Raw genomic sequence first — 24,688 nt, 5'->3', positions numbered from 1 at the left:
CCCTGATGAGGTGTATGAGCGAGTATGTGTGTGTGAGAGAGGCGCGTGCACGTGCATTTGTGTATTTGTGTGTGCATGTGTGTGTCTGTGTGTGTGTGTGTGGTGGGGTGGCGGAGGGGGCACTTCCTTCTATTCTTCTGCGGTGAAGCAGTTCCCATGAGCGCCCCTGCCAGGAACGGCAGTGTGGCCCAAACAGGCCGACCCAGCACCAGTCTCGCCTCTGTGACGCCGACACACTTTCACACAGTCACACGGCTTCTCTCTCACACACACACACACACACACACACACACAGCTGATGTGTTGTGTTGTGGCCAGTGTCACTGCCACCGCGGTCAACAGAAGAAAACTCCGGACTGTATCTTGTTGGAATACTATACTGTAACGCAGGCGCGGGGGAAGAGAAACCACAGAAACGACAAACCTGAGAAGATAAATAAACACAAGGAAACATCATCATCAGATAAAACCAAAAAGATGGGATGTTGTCAAAGGAACACAGCAAGCTGTTGATGCAACGTGGGATCATAGGAAATTACATACGGGAGTGTGTGTTACATTTTCAAGAATCCTAACTTGGATAAGAGTGCAGTAAGAGGTCCATGACTCAGTGCTGGACTAATGTCAACTTCTTTTTAAAGGGGGTGTCCACTACCCCAAATACTGACAATAGACTCATCAAAGGAAAAAAGTTCTGACCGGTGTCCTGTGAAGACAAAGTTTTGTTGAAACCCGCACGCATACAGTCTAAGCCACAAGGGGAGCATCATTCTACTGTAAAGCATAGTTGTACTGCTTTTTTTCCCCGCAGCAACTGAGGTAAGATACTCTACACCCATCTATTGCACTGCAACCTTAAAACATCACACGTTTTCGGACCCCTCCTAAAAACTACAGTCAAGCTTTCTGGACGGACGCCTGTCTGTCATCATCATCATCGCTTTGGCTTTCTTTGAGATGATACACAACACCCTGAAGTTGACACAGCCTGCAGAGCGGAGCCCCAGGACCATGCACTCGGCCGTGGCCAGGAGGCTGTGGAGGTACTCAGGACGCCGGGGGGGCGAGGAGCATCCAGCGGAGGCGCAGCGTAGGAGCGTGTGTGTGCTGGCGGCAGATCTGGACACTGGGGGAGGAGGAGGAGGAGGTGGAGGAGGCATGATGCACACCATCCATGGACTGTGCCGACTCTGCATCGGATGTAGACTGCCTCAGGTCTGTGTGTGGTACTTGAGATCAAAAAAACCTGGAGGGGAGGATGGAGTAAAAGAGAGATCAAAGGAGGGAGGAGGCGACAAAAAGGGATCAATGAAGGGAGGGAAGGAAGGAAAAGATAAGGTGTAGAAAGACGCGGACAGAGCTCTGTGGGCGGTTGACCAATGTGCAAGCTCACAATGTGTCATGATGCAACGTTTTGTGAGCGTATAATGTAATTTATGCGATTCGAAAATGTTTTAAGTATAAAATAGGGCTTTAAAGTGGTTAACTTGAGTGGGAAACTGAAAGGTTTCAGAGAAAGAACGCGTTTTGATCACAAAAAAAAAATACAAAACAGAACAAATGCATTTCTTAATTTGAAAAGTGGCAGAAAACTAAATAATGTAAACCTGCATGTGCAAGGGTTTTTTATGCAAGGTTCTATTTGTCACGTGCAGATTATGCTTGTACAACTAGCAGTGAAATGAAAGTGTGAACACACAGCCATTATTTCAAGTGTTTACAGTACTTTCCTGGGCAGGCAAAATGTTTAAAAGCTGCAGCAATTTCACAAGCTCTTTGAATACATCAGGAATATCATTACTATAGGGAACCAGCTAATATACGGTAACTAATGGAGGCATTGGCAAGAAAGGGTGCTTCCAGAGAGGAAAAGAACATTACTGTGCCACATTTATAATTTAGGAGGACGTTATGGCAGCAGAGAGGAGAGGGTAAGAGAACAAGCAACTTATGCAGCATAACCGAGTCCTGTTTTCATTAACCACTTTGAACCCTAGCTTCCCTATTCTGGGGCAAACATTTGCCAAAAATAGCAGATCCTACTGTACTAGCTCACAAGGTTTAAGTGGTCAAGCACTCAGTTGGCTCGTTATTGTGCTTAGAGCCCTCATTAAGAGCCCTCAGCAATAAACAGATACAACATAAATTGTGTTCAAAGCCAGAATAGACCCGGTTACAATTACAATTACAATAGAGGAAAGCAGTTAAATAAGTTATTTCAGGGCTTGAAATTTTGACACCAAATTGTGTGTGTGTGTGTGTGTGTGTGTTTGTGTGTGTGTGTGTGTGTGTGTGTGTGTGTGTGTGTGTGTGTGTGTGTGTGTGTGTGTGTGTGTGTGTGTGTGTGTGTGTGTGTGTGTGTGTGTGTGTGTGTGTGTGTGTGTGTGTGTGTGTGTGTGTGTGTGTGTGTGTGTGCGCGAATGCTGGTGAATGAGCCAGTGAGCATTGGAGCATTCTGCAATTCAGAATGCCAGTGGTGGAAAAGTACTTGCATTTTTTACTTAAGTAAAAGTAGCAATACTGCAATGTAGAAATACAAGTAGATAGTTGCAAGTAAAAGTCAGAAATTCAAAATCTACTAAAAGTAAAAGTACAAAAGTATTGGTATCATAATTACGAAGTACCCATTATGCAGAATGTCCCATTTCACAAGCTTTCAAACGTATAAAATGTATACAAATCTTTTGAAAATAGCAGATCTACAAGCTCACAATGCGTGGCATCGGGACGCATTGTGAGCTTGTAGATCGGCTATTTTCAAATGGCCGAAATGTACAGTAAATAGGGCTGAAGTGGGTAATGTATGGTTTGTAATAATAATCAAAATCTACAAAGTAACTAGTAACTACACTTTTCAAATCATTGTAGTGGAGTAAAAGTACAATATTTGCCTCTGAGATGTAGTGGAGTAGAAGTAAAAGTACTGAAAATTGGAAATACTCCAGTAAAGTAAAAAATACCTCAAAATTGTACTTAAGTACAGTACTTAGTACAAGTACAGTACTTAGTACAAGTACATGTACGTAGTTACTTTACACCACTGCAGAATTCTCACGGTGCTCAAGTATGAATTTTGAGGTGAGTCTTTCCACGTGAATGCATGTGTAAAGCCTGCGTTTCTGCATACATGGACATGTCATGTACCGACACTGTGTGTGCTTTGTGCAAATACAGTTTACAATGCACATGTCTGCCATTGGTATGAAGCCACTGCACTCCCCTTGTACAATACATGTACTGCAGAGTACAGTATCTGCTCACCAGAGATGCACCTTGACAATCCAACAGAATAACTGTGACCCCTCAGGCCAAATGTCTGAAAGGGCGCTGAAGCAGAAACAAAAAGGGAAAAGTTCTGTCACACACTCATAAATTAAATAAAGAAAAAAACCTACAGTATATGTTTTGCTAAAAGGAAAATAGGTTATGACTAGAAGATATTATAATTTTCAATCAAAGTACACTTTGAGTTCATACTATTAAAAAAAGGAAATATTTTATATTGTTCATTTAGCTTTGAGGTTACTGTTAATAATTGCTGAACATGAGGGAAAGCAATGGAACATCTCAACATTGACAGTCAAATTGAAACTTGGAGGCGTTCAACCTTAACCCTGAAATAGGGTTTACTGTAGGTTTTGGGCTAGGAATAGAATCAGAGTTAAGTTTAGGTTAATGATTAGGGTTGGACTTGTAGTCGGTGGGTACTGTAGGGAATTGATGTAATCTCTATTATACCAAAGTTCCTCACATGTTTAAGATAAGATTCAAGATTTAATTAAGATTTATGTGTTCAAAGGGAAATTTGCTTTGGACATGGCACTGCAGCACAGCACAGTATTACAAACACATCTGACAAGAATAGAATAAAAACATTTTTTCCCTCTGTTCCGCATGACTATTTTTCTACCTATCTAATCTACCTTAAAACTGAAGTATGTAACTTTTTAAAGTGAATGTCAAATGTTATTTCATCCAATCTGTAGTATGTTAATACAATATACGAATTGGGTGGTTGTATTTGGTATTTGGTCTCCCTGCTCTTGTAAATTGTTGATCCTGTGTCTGGTTTGACACGATCTTGTTTCCGGTTTTCACACAAATTTTGACCTGCAGGTCAAAATTAAATATCTGAAAAACAAGACGGGGGCTCGCAACTTTTATTTACGGCAAACGGCAGCAGATACAATGTTTCGACCCTTGCCCCGTAAGGGTCAAAACGTCGTAGCCTATCTGCTGCTGTTTGCCTTAAATAACACCTGGAGCATTTAAAAGTGAGTTGCGAGCCTCCGTCTTGTTTTTCATGATTCTGTTTTTGCAGTTTGGCTCAGCACCAAGAAACGGAGGATGTGCGTTATTTTTTCTTTCAAAATTCAATTTCTCCCATGAGGAAGCAGGCAGGCTCTATTAGTTAAAAAAAAATCTTCACTTGTGGGTAGAACAGGAAAGATACATAGGCCTAGTGCCGTTTTAATCAAACAAGCAAACAAACACACTAGTGCTACATGATTATGGCTACAATGATAATCCCACAACTGGTCATGTTTCAGGGCGGGCAGCTGGGTGGGGAGGGCGATCCCCGTCGTTGCCTCTTCAGAGGGAGGCCGGACTGGGAAGAATTAGGGTGTTCCTCCACATGCATTATGCCGTCCCGGTGAAATGAGTCACTGTCAGGTGAAAAGTATAGCGGTTGGCAACCAGTGGTGTAAAGTAACTAAGTAACTTTTTAAAAACTATATATTTCCAAATATTTTCAATATTCAATACTTTTACTTCTACTGCACTACATCTCAGAGACAAATATTGTACTTTTTACTCCACTACAATTATTTGAAAACTTTATAGTTACTAATTTATAGATTTTGAATATTATTATTGCAAAACATACATTTACCACTTCAACCCTATACTTTGTCTGTTTGAAAATAGCTCATCTACAAGCTCACAATGCGTCGCTTTGCAACTTGTTGTGAGCTTGTAGACCAGCTATTTTCAAAAGATTTGACGAACTTGTGAAATGGGACATGCTGCATAATGAGTACTTCTACTTTTGGTACTTTAAGTATATTTTGATGCCAATACTTTTGTATTCTTACTCTTCTTACTCTTCTTAGTACATTTTGAACACCAGACTTTTACTTCTAACAGAGTATTTCTACATTGTGGTGTTGATACTTTTACGTAAGTTAAAACATTCAGTACTTCTTCCACCACTGCTGGAAGCATCACCTTGTGAGGGGACACAATCTTGTCCACACCCTCCCTAATGAACCATCCAGTAGGGGACAGCACTGCAGCAACAAGGGACTGTACAGTGAAATGGGAAATAGGCAAATTGGCAGAATGACTAAAGTGGGACACAAAGGAGGGGAAAAAACGAGTCAAAACAACGGATCTCTGAATTTGTGCTGTGTTGGCAGTAAGGGAATTTCAGACAACCTGCTTGTTAAAGAGAGAAAATGAGGAGTCGAGGACAGAGAGAGAGAGGGGGAGGGAGGGACGGAGAGAGAAAGAGAGAGAGAGAGAGAGCAATGGATGCAGTGAAAATGGGAAAGAAATGGGTTAGGTGTTTGCCCAATGGGCCCCCTGGTTGTCAGCAGATGAGATGGAAACGGGGATGTTTTGGATGGACTTCTGTTGACTTTGGCTCACAATCTGAATGTTTGACCATGTGGGGTCACAGACGGAGGAATGGAGGGAAAGCCCATTATCTTTATGAGCGTTTTAATGCATTACCGCCTGTGTGTGTGTGTGTGTGTGTGTGTGTGTGTGTGTGTGTGTGTGTGTGTGTGTGTGTGTGTGTGTGTGTGTGTGTGTGTGTGTGTGTGTGTGAGTCTGTGTGTGAGAGAGAGATTAAACAATCATTTGATTCAGTACATCCCATGCATGAAATTTCCCTCAATAATGTGGTTCACTGAGGAAAATTTGAAAGTGCTTTCAGCGGCATTATCTGAGTTTGTTACTCTGTGTGTGTGTGTGTGTGTGTGTGTGTGTGTGTGTGTGTGTGTGTGTGTGTGTGTGTGTGTGTGCGCGCGCGCGCGTGTGTGCGAGCATGCGTGTGTGTTTGGTTCACTTTCAAGTTCATCTGTCCTGTAAGGAATGTAGATACTTTGAATTTATGGTACACTTGGTTCATGACATGTTGAGATCAGTGGGTGATATATGAACCTATAATGTTTGGGTGTGTGTTCTACAGGTGACCATTCATCGAGGGAAGGATGGATATGGGTTCACCATCTGTTCTGACTCGCCTGTGAGGGTCCAGGCTGTAGATCCAGGCAAGTGTGTCTACTGTACAGTGTGTATGTGTTTTAGTGCATACAGGTATATGTGTGAGTGTGCATATCGTCACTGTCGGGCAGAATAGCCTATGTATCTCCATATTACAACTTTGCATGTTTTTAAATAAAAAAATATATGAATGCCCTACTTCGTAATACTACAGTGTCATGTAAATGCAACGCGTTGTGAGCCTTTAAATCGGCAATTAATTGAGATACTTAAGATATTTTTTGGGGGGCTTTTTGGCCTTTATTCATAGTAGTGAATAGAATAGAGACAGACAGAAAACAGGGGAGAGACAGATGGGGAGAGACATGCAGCAAAGATCATCGGGAACGGGACTCGAACCCATGATGCGCTGTCAGGCTACATTGGAGCCTAGGTGCCCGGACCGCTACACCAGCGGTCCGGGCCGAAAAGGAACAGTTTTACACATACAAGCTTTCAACTCGACAGCAACAATACTGTATTTGTTTTCTTATAACTCTTGCCCTTTTCCTACCTCTACTGTAGCTGTGTACTTGTTTGCCATATCGCCTCTTGTTTCAGGTCAAATTATATCAGGGGTGCATCACTCTCTCTCTGTGGTCAAACTCAATGACATCAGCAGCCTGCAGCGCATCTTCCCATCTGTAGCATATTTCCATCTGTGCTTATTTTTACTGTCTGTCTCTTTCCACGCTGTCTCAATGTGACTATTTACCCTGTGGTTTAGGGCTTATGCCATTTACTCTTGATTTCTCCCTTGTAAGTCTCTCTGGATAAGAGTGTCTGCCAAATGTCTAAATTGTAATAGACTATAATAGAATAGATGTATCCCTTGATATGCTTATCTAAGTCAAGAATTCGGATTTTCTGATTTTCGGATGTCAGATTTTTAATCGGCTCAGTCAGTCAGTCAGTCAGTCAGTCTGTCACTAAAGCATTTGTTTAATGACAACAGGAATGAGTTCAAGATCTGCTTAAGCTTCACCCCATAAGTAAGCTTAATCCTGAATTGCTCAAATTAAACCGGAAAACAAGTATGTGACGGGCAGTGGGTTGTCTTCTATTGTTCTATGTTGTATAGGAGGCCCAGCGGACCTGGCAGGTCTACAGCACTTGGACACTCTCCTGCAGTTAAATGGCCAGCCAGTGGAGCAGTGGAAATGTGTGGACTTGGCCCATGCTATCAGGTATCTAGTACTGTAGTAAACCCACTGGTTCTCAATGTGGGGTCCGGGGACCCCCAGGGGTCCTTGAAGGGGTTCCAGGGAGTCCCCAGCTAAATGATTGATAGTTAGGAACCGAATGGACCTTTACAAGTCTACTGTAACTCTGCAATTTTATAGTGTAAATGGGGTGGACCCAGAGGTTATAAAATAAATGAAAAATCATATAATGTGGATATATTGTGCTCATTCATTTTGTACGCAATAATGTTGCGTACAAAATGAATTGCAATAACAGTTGCCTTTTGTGTTTGTTAAATTTACAACATAGTTCACGTAGTGCGATGGAAACTCTTTCTGCTGTATATGGTTATTTTTCAACCCCTTTATCAGTAATGAGTGTGCATACTGTACACTCAGCCACACAAAGGTGTAATACTTTGTTGCTGTCAGGCAGAAACCTTTTATTCATATTTCAAATGTGTATGTTTTTCCGTAAATTAATGCCCTACTTTGTCGTCCCAACGAGTCAAGCAAAAGTAGTGAAAAAAGCTTTTCTACAAACTCAGACACAGAGCTTGTAGATCTGTGTTTTGTTATTTTTGGAAAACCTTTGAAAGAGAAAGCAAGTTTCGCATTAGTTTTCCAACCCACAGCGATCGATGACTTTGTTTCTTTGCCCCATTTGCAGAAACAGCGCCAACGAGATCACGGTGGTGGTGTGGCGCACAGGCCCGTCGGCCAAGCCCAGCTTCGAGGGCCTCATCCACAGACCCTCCTACAAGCCCTCCGCCTCCAACTACGATGCCCCCTCGCCCCCCACCCGCAGGCGCGGCCCCGACCCCGCCATCAGTAAGACCCCTCCGGCCGTTCCGCCGTTACCGGCCCACCATCGTGCCACTGCCTCGCGCAGGGTGCTGTTGAACGGCTCAGAGGCCGGTGGTGGAGGTGGTGGTGTTGGTGGGGGGCTAGGGTGGGGGGGGGCCCGGGTCGGGTCGGCCGAGGAACTGGACGGGAAACCCCGGGGGGGTCACCCGCCCCACCACAGCCACACCGCCACGCTGAAGGGCACCAGGGTGAAGGCCTCCAACGGAGACAACTACATCATCCTGGCCCCCATCAACCCCGGAAGCCAGGTACCGCAGACAGCTGGGGGGCTGCAGCTTCACCATCTCCTTCATTACCTTCATCCTCACCAGGGGCATTTGGTGGCTCATCCCCGATATGTCTCCTTACCGTACCTCCCTGGTGCTGATAGGTAGAAGGACTGGATGCATTATTTCAAGGCCATTTGGGCGGTTGATGTCACACCAATGTACAGCATATTGTTTTTACACGGCACATACAGTGGATACTCTGTGTCAATTAAAGGGGGGGGGGGGTGTAAGTGATATGTTTTTTTTTTGTTAAAATACATGATACATAGCTCTATATTATGTTAGCAATCATTGCTTGAGTCTTTGTTAAGTAATTGGCCTGGGCTCCCCCCATTTCTCCAGCTCTTTAGCAAACTTGGGATACCGATTTTATCCAGTCAGGAGAGAGAGAGCTAGACATCTTCAGCTTAAATGAATAGTGTTCCAGTTCCAATTTTGTCAATCATTTTATTTATTTTGTTTAGTTAGTTTAGTCATAACTTCCGATTCCACTCGTTTATCCTTTATGAGTTCAGCAAACCTGCATTTTCTTTTACTGTTTACTAAAGAGCTGGAGAGACAAGAACACTTGATAACATGGGGCTTCAACAGGGGGTCCGCAACCCCTTAGGGGTCTTCCCATTGACTACAAGGGAGCTGCCAAATGTTTGTGTCATAAGAATGTTTTAGTATTTTATTAGCAAATGTAATTTGTAAACAACAAACAGACAAACAATAAAAAAAAACAGTACTCAAATTGGAGAAAACCCATAGGAAAAAGAAACCATAAATACAAGAAAAACCTGTGGAACCCAAGCTAGTCTCAAATCTCTCTAACGGTCAACAGAGATTGGTGAGACAATCCACGAAATATGGTGAGCTAGCTTCATACACATTTGTTTCTTTTAAATTGCAAAATAATTTGACACAATATATGTAGTGGGCGCCGTCTGTCTGTCAGCTAACAGGTCCTTGGCCTTAAAAGACATTGAAGACCCCTGCTTTATAGCAATGAATGCTATCTGAATATAGAGATATTTATCACTTATTTGAACAAAAAAAACATTTCCCTTACACTCTAATATGAAATACTAAGTGAAACCAAATAGAAGTGAATCACAACGTATTTCTTATGACAGTCTATGGTTCATTAGCCTCGGAAACCCATGCCTTAAGGGTTCATTGACACTTGAGCTATATATTACATCCTCCTCTGCAGTTTATGCCCAGCCAATAATAGTAGTACAATGCATGCATGTGAGTCATTTGTTGCTCTTAAAGACAAAGCCATATACCGTATGTGCCATTTATGATTAATATATATGATGTGAATTTGGGATTATGCCTATTTATATTTATAACATGATATGATTTATGTTCCTACTCCTAGGAAAAGCTATAAAGCCCAAGAATCATTACATAAGAACACGCTACAACATCTGACATGCTTGGCATGTACTACATGCAGTCACATCCTGTGACATCATTATGTGGGATAAAAAGGCCCGCATCATAAAAGCACAATAAAGCAAACCCAATGAATGAAAAAGACTCTGAGCTCAGTTCCTTAGCTAACAGTACTAATAGGCATATGATACTAACACACACCACTGGCTCAATGTAGCGGTTATGTTGAAGCAGAACCTCCAGTGTGTTTGATGTATTGTCCCTGTAGCGATGCCCTCTCTTACTGAGTGTGCTTTTGATTTAGTCACAGAAATAATCTTCTTAAAGCGTTCAATTCTTGAACTATGACAACACAGACTACTAAGACTTTAGTGCTTTTCCTCATTTAGTGCAATATGCCTCGTCTTTCTTTCTTCTTTCTTTCTTTCTTTCTTTCTTTCTTTCTATCCTTCTCTCTTTCTTACTTTCTTCTCTCTTCCGCTCTTTCTCCCTAGATCTGTTTGTCTCTTAAAGGGATAGTTCACCCAAACAATTAGTTTTTTTCTATCGATTAGTCACCCCATGGAGACATGAATTCATCGATATATCTTAGTTTTTGTCGCATTCCTAAGGCAATAATTTGATGACCGGCAGCGGTTCTGGTAGGCGTAGGAGATACAAAGAGTATCCTTTTTGTCTCCTACCGAAACCGCTGCGTACCGATCCGCTGGTCATAAAATTATTGTCTTAGGAATGAAACAAAAACAAAAAAATATCATCCGTGAATTCACGTCTCCATGGAGTGACTAATCGATAGGAAAACGTTTTTTTTTTTGGGTGAACTATCCCTTTAAATGGACTTAAAGGACAGTCCAGGCTGTGTTATGTGTGTGTTCTTGTTTGTGCACGTTTATCTGAGGTACCTTACAGAATGTATTGTGCAGTGTACTGAGCAGTGACAAACATAGGAAGGGACACTTTTGTCAACAAAGATAGAAACCGATGCACTGAAAGATGAAGACTGATACGAAGACAAAAAAAACATGAACCCTATGGCATGTATACATACAGTAGATACCCCAACCTCAAACTGTGTCCCATGCCAATCAGAGATAGTGTTCTACGGCAGTGGTTCTCAACCTGTGGTTCGTGATTTGGGGGGGTCCGCAGATGACAGTAAAGTGAAAAAGAAAATGTAATACTTGGGAAAAAAAGAAGAAAAAGTATCAAAAATCAACAAACCATATTATAAACACTGGTCAGATTCGCCAAATTAGAAATTGAAAAATAGGCGATCTACAAGCTCACAACGCCTCGCGGCACGAGGCGTTGTGAGCTTGTAGATCGCCTATTTTCACAATATTTTTCTGTGGAACCGAGTCAAAGTAAATGTAATGTCTCAACTCCTACAATTCCAAGTGCTTGTCAGGGTGGGGGGTCCCCATTTCAAATATGATTATTTTTTGGGGGGGTCCCCTTTTGGGGGGTCGACAGTTCAAATATGATTATTTTGGGGGGTCGTGGCCTGAAAAGGTTTAGAACCACTGTTCTATGGCAGTCCCATGCTGACGATACAGTACTAACAGGAAGCATATGACTCTCTCACATCCTTCCGGCATAAACAAGGGGCTTTAAAACCCCAGTAGAAGACGCCGGGGGCGCGGTTGAACCAACATCTATTTACTGAGAGAGAGAGAGAGAGAGAGAGAGAGAGAGAGAGAGAGAGAGAGAGAGAGAGAGGTGGAACTAAGTAAATTGATTACATAAGTAAGTGAGGGAGAGAGTGAATAAGAATGCAAAAGTAAGATGAATGGCCATGTGTGAGCATGCCTCACTCTACTCGTGAGAGAGAGCGAGATAGAGAGAGACAGAGAGGGGTTGGTTGTAGATAAGACTAAGACCTTTGTGCATTATGCTGTCATAGACTATTTCATATGATCTGCTTTAATGTAACCTATTTTTTTCTGCTCTCTGTCTCAGTCTCTTTAGCCTTTAGCTTCCTAGCGTGTTCATTCAAGTTTCTGCCCCTCTTAGCTCTGTAGATTGTAGTTTGTTCTGACAGATAGCAGCATCCGTGCCTCCATGCCAGAGTAGAACTAAAAAAGTCAAGAAAAGACATGGGCCTGATTACCAGAGAGAAAGTTCTGCTAGAATCAGCTGATGGCCCACTCACATTTTACATACACACACGTCGCACGCGTGTATACGCGTCGCACGCACACACGATAGGACAATAAGGATTTGTGGGCAAACACATCCAACAAAAGTACAAACATTGTCTCGATAGATTGCATCATCACTGTATACAAACTCATATTCGTTGGAGGGCACAGACCTCCTTTGTTGTGTCCAATTACATGTGAAGAAATATCTGGCTGTTCCTTAACAAGCTGTTGTTTGTGTCACATGTGATGTCAACTGCTACAACATAACAATCAATCACAGACATATTTATTATAGAGTTCAAAATACAGTCGATACCAACAGATTTGGCTGTGTACAGTCAGTGGTACTGCATCTTATCTCTGCCACTACTGCAGACCAGCGCCATAACAAGTGTGCATTATATCTACTGTACTTGTTGAAGCCGGTTGCAGATTTTAAGTCACTTCATTCATGGTGTTAACATGGAACGTGTCAGCCATTTGATGAACTTGGGGATTGCATTCTAATGTGGCTAGAGTACATTTTCACCTGTGTAGCACTAGCAGCCATACAGTATATTCATATTCATTGTTTTCCTCTCTTCCAGATCTTGAGGCCTGTCTACCAAGATAACCAGGGCACGCTATGTAAGATATATTTTCAGTAGTTCTTAGTCAGTGCTTTTTATAAATGCCATTGTAATCCATTAAGACCCGAGACCGATTCTACAAATGCCTTCTAAATCAGTAGTTCTCACACTTTAAAGATTTTTCAAAAAACAAAAAAAAACAATTTCCTCTGGTGCGTCATCCTTTAAATGTCACCTCTTCCTCTCCTCCTCTTCAGCTGCCAGGATGTATCCCACTGCTCGACAAACCACGGTGCCACAGCAGGCGCAGGGTGGTGCTAGTGCTGGTGCCTTTCCTGGGGGTGGCGGTGGCGGTGGCGGTGGTGGTGGTGGTGGTCTCGCCAGCCGTACTGCCTTTCTACGCCGCTCTGCCAACTCTAAGACGACAAAGACCACCGGCACCACCACCACAGATGCCAGCCCGCCCAGCTATCAAACAACGCAGAATGCCAACTTTGCCAACTATCAGAACTGCACTATTGTTCGCTCGCACACGCCTCACGGCAACTACGGCTTCGTCAAAGTAGCCCCCAAGATACTCATCTTCCCTATATTTGTTCAGGTAGGCAATTCCATGTGTTTGTGTGTGGGTTTGCGTGTGTCTGTTTGTTGTATTTACGTTTGTCATATATTCCTTATGATTGCTTTGAGGTCTTTATTTACATGATTGTGTTGGCATAATTAAGTCTCGGTTTCAGTTTATTTTTTATTTATAGTGCAACATCACCTCAAGGGGTCTCTGTGCACTTCACAACAAGTCATACAGCAAAAACATCATACAACATAAACACAGTGGCAAAAAAACATAGTAAAATGTGCCCGCACGCATGGTCAAACAATTACCATACCATCTATAGTAGTAGCAAAAATGTATTTATTTTTTGAGAATATTTCTTAGTCTCTGCAGTGAGAAATACATTGATCAAGTATTTAAATCAATTTAAAGCAGATCAATAAAATAAATCCCATAATGTAAAACCTTGTCCAAAACGATGCAGTACATTGTATCATCATCATCATCATCGTCCTCATCAGCAGCAGCCCTACTTACTCATTGTGTAACCCAAACTTTTGACTGTCATTGTATTTCCTGTCAATTAATTTACAAACAGCGTCCACAACCACACTTGTCACACCATACCACAGTACCACGCACATTCGCACACACACACGCGCGCTTTTGAAATGACATTGAAAGGAAGTGGTTTCCTCCCCCTGCTATAGTTCCTCTTGTCATTTTGAGACCCTACTTGTCACAGCTAGCTGACAGTCTTTATACTTTCATCTATGACTGGAAACTTTCTGTGTCACCTTTGTTCTCTATCAGATTAAGTGGATTTAGCAACCGAAATGGAATTGGTACTATAACCTTGCATAATTTACAGTATACTGTATTTATTGCTTTAATACATTATTATAGCTAACTGGCAATATTGTTTTGGGGCTTTTTGTTTAATCAATGATTCAACATATTTATAATGAAGTGAATATGAATAATTCAAGTGATAGGGCTCTGTTCCGCTGATGCAAACCCATGCATATTTCTTAGTGGCAGTCTAGTTTTGGCGATGTGTAATGTGACTGTGTAATGTGGTTTTCTTTTATGTCCAGCCTCTGGATCTGTGCAGCCGAACACTGATCATATCTGAAGAGATGATTCTACATGAGAGCAAGCACCACTCCCTCAAGGTAAACCACACAGATCAGTTGTCCTCAAACTTTTTCATTTCAAGGACACTCATAACTCTTGAGAGGGTACAAATGGGGCCCTTATGGGTCCATTTTTTTACACACTCAGCATTACAGACCTGCAAGGGTCCATTTGGAACCCCATCAAGGAACTCTAAGAGCTTCCTGGACTCCACTTTGAGAACCACACTGACACACATGTACAGTATAGATCGAAACGTTAACTATGTTCATGTGTGTTAGAGAGCAGGCCTCTACGTGCGTTCACTCTTTTCAGCGCACAATCACAATGTGTGAACACAGTTATGCTTACGAAAATAGCAATGGCAGCTATTTTGGGTGAGCGACGTCATTGCACAGCAAAGTATACATTGGAATACAGTAATGTGTGATATAATGAATGAGTGCTGTCGTCAGATTTTCAGTGCTATATGCAAAGAGCTCTCTTATTAGTTCATGTATAATGTATTTGACATTCTGCATGTTGCATTCCTCCCCCTGCTCTCCACTTACTCAGCATTCCAAAGGCTGCATCTGAAAAAAAATCTATCTATCTATCTCCTAGATGTGCGTTTCCTATGTTTGCTTTAACTTATTTAATGTTTTTGGCACACACTAAAGGCTGTTGCCTGAACATTTCAGTCATTTGTTTCTCCCCTGTGTGCTGAAGTGAGCTAGCTTTATTATTATTATTGTTATATAAGGCAAGGGTTCCCAAACTTTTCAGGCCGCGACCCCCGAAAATAATCATATTTGAACTGGGGACCCCCCAAAATAATCATATTTGAACTGGGGAGCCCCCACCCTGACAAGCACTTGGCATTGTAGGCATCACATTTAGTTTGACTTGAAAAGAGATCTCTTTAAAAATGACAGAATACTAATGAAAAAAAGAAAAGATGGCAGGAAAGCTCCTTTACACACACACAAGTAAATTTCCGCATGATTGATTGGTTATTTTTCAAAGAGCATTTTACTGTAAGAAAAAGAAGCGGGAATCTTAACTAGCCTGCAGGAGTTCTAAAAATAACAAATCATGGAGATGCTCTTGTAATAATGACCTTTCCAGATTAAACTAGCCCCATCCGAACAAGGCTTAAGATGTGTATTTCTCTTTCTCATTTTGGTTTCTCAAATGATGTGTCATATTGTAAATGCAGATAACGCAGATGCACATACAGTAACTGAGGTCAGCCTACACGCTATGATAAAGCCTATCCTATCTGTACGTGAGTCAATTTAGAAGAGTTACCACAAATTCTACGCAAAATAATTGAAATAGCGCCAACGGTTTGTTTTTAACCACAGTCGAGTCAACACACATACAGTTATATTGCCTTTAACATCAATGAGTCATTATGAAACCAGCTCGATATACTCAGTGGCTGCTTGCGGATACAGTATGACTTTTGTTTCCGATCACCCGTCTCTCATTTTCCTCTTGCTCTCTCTCAAATTTAAACCCTCATCATACTGTATAATTTCTTGTAATTCCCCATCAGCTAAAATTCCACTCTGACTGTGGTACAAGAATAATGGTTTCATTAGCCGGAGGAAATCTCCACAGTTTGTGCCTGGTGACAATAAACAGGTCAGCATTTTCTTGGAGAATCTGTCAGCCTATCAGTGAGGATATGTATTAAGGAGAGCACAGTCACATTTTAGGGGGATATTACACAAACGGTTTCCTAAACAAAACTTTGTTTGGTACTTCTCTTACAGTTATTAAAAATACTGTTAAGTTTGTTAAGACAGCTTAAAAACACTTAAAAATAGCTTGTGGTACGACACGACACGACATACAGTATGCATATCTGTGGTTTTCAACCCTTTTCATATCAAGGTCCATTATTTATTCAGCATTTGAGCCATGGACCACCGTTTGATGAGATTCAGACTATCAGACTCCAAGACTTCAAATATTTTATCATTGGATGAGATTTTGTCTAATTTTCCATGTTGTGATGTGGTACCATAGGAGAGATAACAGGCAAACGTTGATCAAAATAACAATTCTTTAATTAAGTAATGCAGATAGAACAATAATTTAACTCTTGAGAGCGTTAAAATGAAACCAAATGGACCCCTTAAGGGTCCATTTGGTTTCTTTTTAATGAATGGACCTTGCGGGTCCATTTGGGCCTTACGGGTCCATTTGGTTTCATTTCAACGCTCTCAAGAGTTAAAGATCTACCAACTCTCCATCACTAGCTGGGGACCACCTGGAACCCCCTCAAAGACCACTGGTGGTCCCCGGACCACTGTTTGAGAACCACTGATGTACAGTATATGGGGAGTATGCAGCTCGATCAATGTCAATGGGCAAATAGTGGCAAGAGCCACAGAGCCACAGTAGATTGCTAAACAGCTATTTCCCCTGGACAACCACGCTTAATCGCTTATGAACGAACAAGCCAGGAAAAAGAAAAAACACCTTGGAAAACACTAATACTCATCTTTTAATTATTATTATTATTTCCTTATTGTTGTATGTTTGTTATTATCAACAAAATAACATGACTCTCATGTACAATATTTGACAATAATACATATAGTATGGTAGAATGTATTTTTACTAGGTTAAATTAGGGCACAGATGTTTACATAATTTTCAGCATATTTCTTTTTTTAGCTCAACTATTTCAGTGCAGAAATCTGTTATCCTTCCTCAGTAAGATAAATTGTGACACTTGAATGTTCCCTTAGAATGTGTATGGCACAAAGGTGAACAGGCTTTGGAAACATATACATGTTTTGCAGGTTTTATACTATGGGAATTATTTGGAATAAGGGAAGCATGCCAATTTGGCAAGTCATTGTGATAATGTTGTCCAAAGGAAGTGTGTGATGGATTTGTGTAAGTGCGTGTGTGTGTGTGTGTGTGTGTGTGTGTGTGTGTGTGTGTGTGTGTGTGTGTGTGTGTGTGTGTGTGTGTGTGTGTGTGTGTGTGTGTGTGTGTGTGTGTGTGTGTGTGTGTGTGTGTGTGTGTGTGTGTGTGTGTGTGTGTGTGTACACACACTTGTATTACTATAGTTGTGAGGACCACATGTGCCCACAAGTATAATTGAATTTGAGAGGAAATTCCCGGTCCTCAGAAGATAAATGGTTGATTTTATGGTTAAAAAACATTTGGGGAGTTAGTTTTACAATTAGGAAAAAACATCTGGTTTGGATAGGCATTTAGAGGTTAGGTTTATGGGTCGATGACCTGAATTAAACTTAGTTCGCATGCTGCTGTCGTGCACCAAAAATAGACAATCTACAAGCTCACAACGTGTCATATTGCGATGCATTGTGAGATTGTAGATCGCATATTTTCAGCTTTAGGGTTAGGCTTAAATTGGCCCCAAAAAAGGCATACATAAAATCAGTGTCCTAAAATGTTCATGTCCTCACAAGTATAGCAATACAAACGTGTGTGTGTGTGTGTGCGTGTGTGTGCGTGTGTGTGTGTGTGTGCGTGTGTGTGTACTTTGGCAGGGGTATGAAAGAGGAAGACGTATGTTTATGGTCATGGGGAGGTGCCATTTGGATGGAGGTCGGGAATTTTATCTCACATACTTTCACACACACCCCCCCCCCCCCCCCCACACACACACACACACACACACACACACACACACACACACACACACACACACACACACACACACACACACACACACACACACACACACACACACACACACAGCCCCCACAGTTGACGCACAGATAGCTGTTCATGCCCAGTGCAAGCCTGGCATGACAAGCCAATCATTTTATTGGCACAGTAGATGAGGGGCAGCTATGGTCGAAAAAAAGCCTATGAAAAACAAACAGAGCGACAGGCGTGTAAGAGAGGACCAAACTAGGGCCAAAATGGTAGTAGAAAAAAACCCGTCTTCAATTGCAAACAATCAGGGATTCTCTATTGGGAAATGCAATGTTTTGGTCCTGAGACCTCCATCAGGTAATCTTAATGGGGGAGAGAAAACCTACAGTATAGAGATGGTCTCTAGAGCTGTCTCTCATTTTTTCCTGGTCTCAGGACTGAAACCTTGTGTATCCCAATAAAAAAATCCCTCATCTTTTGCATTTGAGGAGGGTGTGCAGGAGTTTTTCCAACTAGAAAAAAAATCTTTAAAAGTTCTTTTTAATAGTAGCCTAGATTTATGCGGATGTGATGGGGGGGGGGGGGGGGTGATAGGCAGACAGTCAGAAAAGCCGTAAATGCTAATGTATTCTTTGTTTTACAAAACTGGTGAAAATATGTTTTTTTGTTTTGCTTGTGGTACTCAACTCAATTCAGTTCAACATTGTTGTCACCTCAGCTTCTTGATTCTTATCACAGGTGAATCGTACAGCTTCTATTATTGCAGTTTCAAGAAAGGTGGAAAGAGATAGAGAAAGAAAGAAAGAAACAGCAAACAGGTCATTATGTCAATACGAGCAGTGTGAAATATACAGTGTACATATGGCACATGACACACTATACTGTGATGTGCATGGTTAAAAATAGCAGTGGAATGACGCAGTTAAATAGCAGCAGATGTGCATTATTAACAGATATGCACGGAAGGTGTGTGGGTTAAAGGAAAATATCAATACAATTAGATATAGGATAGGATAAACCTTTATTGATCCCATGAAGGAAATTCAGCTGCCATGGAATTACAACAGTCATCAAAAGGAAAACAGCTATTGAAAGCAGAAAAAGATACTGTAGCTAGTTAGAAAATGGTTAGCAGGATGTAATGATAATTAGGGGTGTCACAATACACTCATTTCACAATACACAATATTGATACAATACGATGTTGTTGTTGCTATTATAATTGTTATTATATATACCATCATCTTCAGTTTGTTGTGGTGGAATCTGAGTTAATAATACATTTAATAAACTTAATTTGTAAAGCTTTATGCACAAAAAATAAATAAAGTAAGTTCTCACTAACTAACTGTAAACTACATCGTTTCAGAGAACAGATAGACACTAATAACACATCAAATGAATACTGCATAAATATAAATTCCACTAAACTCAGTGAAATTGTTGTCATCTGGACTTTACCAACCAAGTGTAGCTTGATAAAAATACAAATCAATACCAGAGAGGATCGCTTGTATGCTATCATATATGTATGCTATTAGATGTTATCTTAGAAATGAGATGTAGTTGTCCTATTTGACTGTGCAGAAACATTATTGCCTTGATGTAACTAACGAGCGTCAACAAGCGCCAGCTGTGGACATTTTACCTCAGTGAGTAGCAGGTAAACTCCATGCTAAACTGTGAGTGACTGAAGTCAGTTTTGTTGCTCCCAAAGCCCTTGAATATGATGGAAGATATGATGATGATGACTGTGATTATGGTAAGCTTACATTTAAATATCACACACCATTACAGAAAGAAGTCCTGTAACTTTAATCAGAAATAATTAATACATAAATAGTTGCCCACATATGACAAATGTCCCTAGGCCAGCATGACAGTTCAATTGCAGCAGTAGTAGTCTTAAGAGCGAGACCCATCTTGGTTCTGCATGAATGTCTTGCCCTTTACATGGGTCAGAGACACGCACAAATGCACAGACGTCACTCAATCAAGACAAGTAGAGACAAATATTCTTCATTTACTTCCTCCTGCATGGGAAAAGTGTACCTATTCAGACCAATCCCGGTATCCCGCTGTGCACCGTGTATTTCAGTGTGCACCGCCAGTCTGAATGGTATGCTAATTCTGGCCCCTCCAGCTCGGGTCAGCGATAAAACAAGATAAATATTGAACAGGCAATGTTTGTAGGTTGTCAGCCCCCGGGCCCGGAGGCGGAGGGTGGGGGTGGATGGATGGATGTGGTGGTGGTGGTGGTGGTGGGGGGCTCTATTCACTGGGTCTACATGGGGTGTTTTTAATGAGCAATCTGTGTTGTTCCAGCTTTTACTGTTAGTTCACTGGGGATTCACTGGACTGCCCTCGGTGCAAACACATCCTTGCTAGCGCTGAAAAGCAAACACAAGACGTAGACACTCACAGAATGACACACACACACACACACACACACACACACGCACACACGCACACATGCACACACACATGCATACACATGGACACGGTGGATAATTTCTTTCTTTCTCTCTGCATTCTTTACAATTAAGTGAACCGAAATGAGCAACTAAGTAAATAAGATGACTCGCTTATAGGAACATTTCGACAAAGTAGACCATTGTCTGTTGGCCCATTTCCTGTGAGAAATGCTCCCCCTGCCCCTTATCATCACCACAGCCACATACACACATGCACACCACCCACACACACACACACACACACACACACACACACACACACACACACACACACACACACACACACACGCGCACACACACGCAGGCGGGCTACATCTTAAAGGTGCTCTCTCTCTCTATTATCTCATCCTGATTCCTGCACCAAGTCACCAGGGCAAAAGAATATAACGTGTACAGTATGAAGGCTGTGTCCGTCCACATATTCTATGATGCGTGCAAGCCCTGTATGCATAATGTGCTTGTGTGCACTGAGTCGGATATATAATTGCTATGCTAGCGCTATGTGCATAGTCAGTCCTTCTGTCTTCATTTCCTCTTTGTTTCTTGGCTCTTTCTCCCTCTTTGTATAGCGTCTTTTACATTCAAAATGCTTCTCTCGCTCTCACAGTACAGACAACATGAAAACAATGGCAAATCAAAGTACCTACCAAACAGTGTTACAGCTTTATTGTACGCCTGCTGATATAAGCAGAATGTACTACAAATGCTCTCTCTCCATTCTCTATATTTAAACCCCTTTATGTACATCCCTGGAAAAACTCCACTGTTGCTACAGTAGAGTAGTATAGTAATATGTGCATATTGAACTTCATTGTTCACGATTATTGTAGTCCAACAATGAGACATCATGTTCTTTAAAGCAGTGCGGTTGTCATAGTGGGGTCGGGGCCCTCAGGGCCTTTGAGCGTTTTTTTAGGGGGTCCCCAGCAAGTTTTACCACTTTAACCCTATTTACTGTAGGCTTGTAGATCTTGTAGATTGTGCAAATTGTTAAAAATGTGGAATATGCATGAAACAATTAAAAAATGTTAATCTTGTATGGGGGTCCCTGGCACAAAATGTTTTCAGATGGGGGTCCTCGGCCAAATACTTGGTGGGTGCTTGACATGGAAAAGTGAGAACCACTGCTTTAAATGGGCATAAGTCCACCTGCCAAACTCTGTCAAAGGCAGAAGGAGTAATTCATTGGCAGGTAGGAATTTAGTAGATGTTTCATCTCTGTGTTGTTAGTTGGTTAAAGAAGGAAAGAAGAGCTGTACATAGAAGTCAGTCTACTTTGGAGTAGTCATGCAGAAGGATAACATGCAAATTGCGTTATTATTACAGCACAGGCTGCCAGGTGAGACATTTGTCTGTGTGACTCTTTACTTTGCTGTTGAAAGAATGAGACATTTATGTACATTTCGGTCGAGAGGTATGAGTTAGACATGAGGTGCATAATTATGTGAATGCTGTCTGTCTGTCGGTCGGTCGGTCGGTCGGTCGGTCGGTCCGTCCGTCCGTCCGTCCGTCCGTCCGTCCGTCCGTCCGTCTCTCTGTTGTCTAATCTAATTTTATGTATTATGTTTGAGTATCATTTAGGTAACATTCTTAACCCATTCAGTCCGATCATAATGCATCTGTGTCTGCAGCTAAAGTATGAGCTTGTAGATCTGTTGTTTTTGAAAAGAGAAATCGTGAAAATGTGTGCAAATCTTTGAATATATACATGTTTAACTCAAATCTTTGCTTCTGGGCGTCCCTGGAACAAAATATTTTAAGACGGGGGCGTGGGGGCTCTGCGGACAAGTCTCTCTCTCCCTATGTTTCTCTCACCATGTCCCTTCCTCTCCTCCTCCCCCTGTAGGTGACAGTGTTTGTCTACACTGACCTGCTTCTAGTGACCAGAGAAGATGAGCCAGGCAGATGTAACGTCCTCCAGAGCCCCCTGTTCCTTCAACAGCTGCGACTCCAAGACGGTACGTAGTAAAACGTTGGACTCGTTCACCTTCACGTTAAAACACTGGTTTCTCAAACTTTTTCCATGTCAAGGACCCCCAAATTGATATGTATTTGGCCGCGGACTCCCCGTCTGAAAAAGGAACCCGGGGGATCCCCAGACCCCACTTTGAGAACCAATGCTTTGACACACTGGTTCTCAATCGTCTTCATGTCAAGTACGGCCCAAATTAATTGGTATTTTGGCCACAGACCATATTGTGTACCATATTGTGTGCACTCTGTGCCGTATTTTCAAGATTGTTCTGAAAATGGCACATCTACTACGAAGCCCACAATGCATTGTGGCGGGTTTAGTGGAGTGTGAGCTTAGTGGACCACAGTGGAAACAAGCCGTAGGCTTTTTTGTGTATATCCACCACATTGATGTTTTTATAACATCTTTTTTTAATAGAATTGTCAATAAATGATCCAATCAATCAAAGTTTGTAGGTCGACTATTCTCAGATAGCCTATGTATATAGGGTTAAACTGACGTTGATGCCATATTGAAATAAACAATTTTGCTGGGGACCCCCTGGAACCTCTTCAAGGACCTCTGGGGGTCCCCGGACCCCACGTTGTTATTATTTATGTTTGGCTTTTGTGTTTTTTTCCAAATTGTGGTCTATATGATGTTATTTTGAAAGCACTTAAGTCAAGGTGGTCCGGGGACCCCCAGGGGGTCCTTCAGGGGGTCCCCAGCTAAATGATAGATTGTTAGGAATGCAGTTGCCCCTCACGGGCGGGCCTGTAACGCTGAGAATTGCTGAAATTCATATCAAATGAGGGTCCGTGGCCTCATGCATATCAAACTAGGGCTCCTTGAAGGTTGAGAATCACAGCATTAACGTACAGTACATGCATCACATAGAGCAGGGGTCTTCAACAGGGGGTCCGGGACCCCTAGGGGGTCCTCAGAGCTACTATAGGGAGTCCGCCAAATATTTGTGTGATAGGATGTTTTTTTTTACATTAACCACTTGAACCCTAGCATTCCTATTCAGAGGGGAACATTAGCTGAAAATAGCCGATCTACAAGCTCACAACGCCTCGCGCTGCGAGGCGTTGTGAGCTTGTAGATCGGCTATTTTTGCCCAAAGAGGTTTGATGTAGAGGAAAAAAGAGCAGTAAGTAAAAAAAAAAAGTTTAATCTGAAACACAATTTTATACTTTATAGAGGGGGTCCCTGCTTCATCTCTCTCTCAGCTAGGGGGTCCTTGGCCTGAAAAACGTTGAAGTCCCCTGACATAGAGAAAAGGAGACATTATCTGAGAGACTTTTGCTTTGCTGAAACATCATCAATAGCAACTTTGGAACAAACTGCCAAATGTTGCAACGCTGGAATTAAAGTTTGATCTCCTCAATCTGGTTTTGTTGCGGGTACTTATATTTGGAAAAGGGAGATATTCTGTACCCTGTCAAGTATTATATAATATATAATTTAATCAACTCTTAAACTGATGAACAAAAAGGAAATCCACTGTTGGCCACTATACCAAAACCTAGGATGGGGAAATAAGCTTATCGTTGCTGTAGGGCAGAAACCTCTTATCTCTTATTTCAACTTTTTATGTTTTTTTCGTAAATGAACGCCCTACAGTACTTCATCACACAAGAGTGCTGCACAAAAGTATAGTGAAAATAGCAGATCTACAAGCTCACAACGCGTCGCGATGCATCTTTGTATGCATTCTTTTTTTAAATACTAATAAAAAAGTAACGGTTTTGTTTTTTGACATAGAAGGTTTCCACCGCGACAGAGATGTTGTATTATGACAATGGTATAGTCGTGTTCCACTTAGAGCTAAATCCAGTGAATATTTAGTTGGAAGCCGAGCCAGATTCTCTCATTCTTCTTCATTGGCCCTGGTGTAAACAGTCATCTCCTCTGCCAGGGCAATGAATAGCTTGGCCATGAGGGTAAGACAAAGTCCAGGCCAATCAAATAAATATGAATGAGTTTGTTTGGAACGGTGGAGAGAGGCCAGGCTGCTGCCTGGGATGCATCCAGTGGTGAAGTGCTAATGTACTAATGCAGTGGTTCTCAACCTGTGGGGCTGTGAGGCTATTGCAAGTGGGCCCCCAAATAATTGGCAAAACATGAAGATTTTAATCCTAATGAAACATTTATATTAAAAAAAATAATGTGTAAAAAAAAAAGGACAAACACAAGTTCTGAAAATGCACATGGCACGCCCAATCTGACCACTTTTGGCTGCTGTGTT

The 24,688-nt window shown here is 41.7% G+C and overlaps 1 protein-coding gene across 4 annotated transcripts in view; it reads left to right on the top strand.

Moving 5' to 3' along the window:
• rgs3a (regulator of G protein signaling 3a) overlaps positions 1–24,688 on the top strand; it is a 216,347-nt gene that overhangs the window by 55,375 nt on the left and 136,284 nt on the right. For 2 of the 4 annotated variants that reach the window (XM_084047372.1, XM_084047374.1), the window contains 7 exons: positions 6,197–6,278; positions 7,352–7,457; positions 8,125–8,569; positions 12,708–12,747; positions 12,947–13,290; positions 14,340–14,417; positions 22,330–22,441. In XM_084047372.1, coding sequence (XP_083903498.1) covers positions 6,197–6,278; positions 7,352–7,457; positions 8,125–8,569; positions 12,708–12,747; positions 12,947–13,290; positions 14,340–14,417; positions 22,330–22,441 — 1,207 coding nt within the window. Of the gene's footprint in view, positions 1–193; positions 1,216–6,196; positions 6,279–7,351; positions 7,458–8,124; positions 8,570–12,707; positions 12,748–12,946; positions 13,291–13,974; positions 14,088–14,339; positions 14,418–22,329; positions 22,442–24,688 lie in introns of those variants that run through there. The other 2 variants (XM_084047373.1, XM_084047375.1) reach the window with 2 other exon arrangements.

This window comes from Gymnoscopelus microlampas, assembly GCF_963454915.1.
Source record: "Gymnoscopelus microlampas genome assembly, chromosome: 21".
Lineage (NCBI taxonomy): Eukaryota > Metazoa > Chordata > Actinopteri > Myctophiformes > Myctophidae > Gymnoscopelus > Gymnoscopelus microlampas.
The sequence above is the reverse complement of the archived record's forward strand: the minus strand, read 5'-3'. Positions and strand labels throughout refer to the sequence as shown.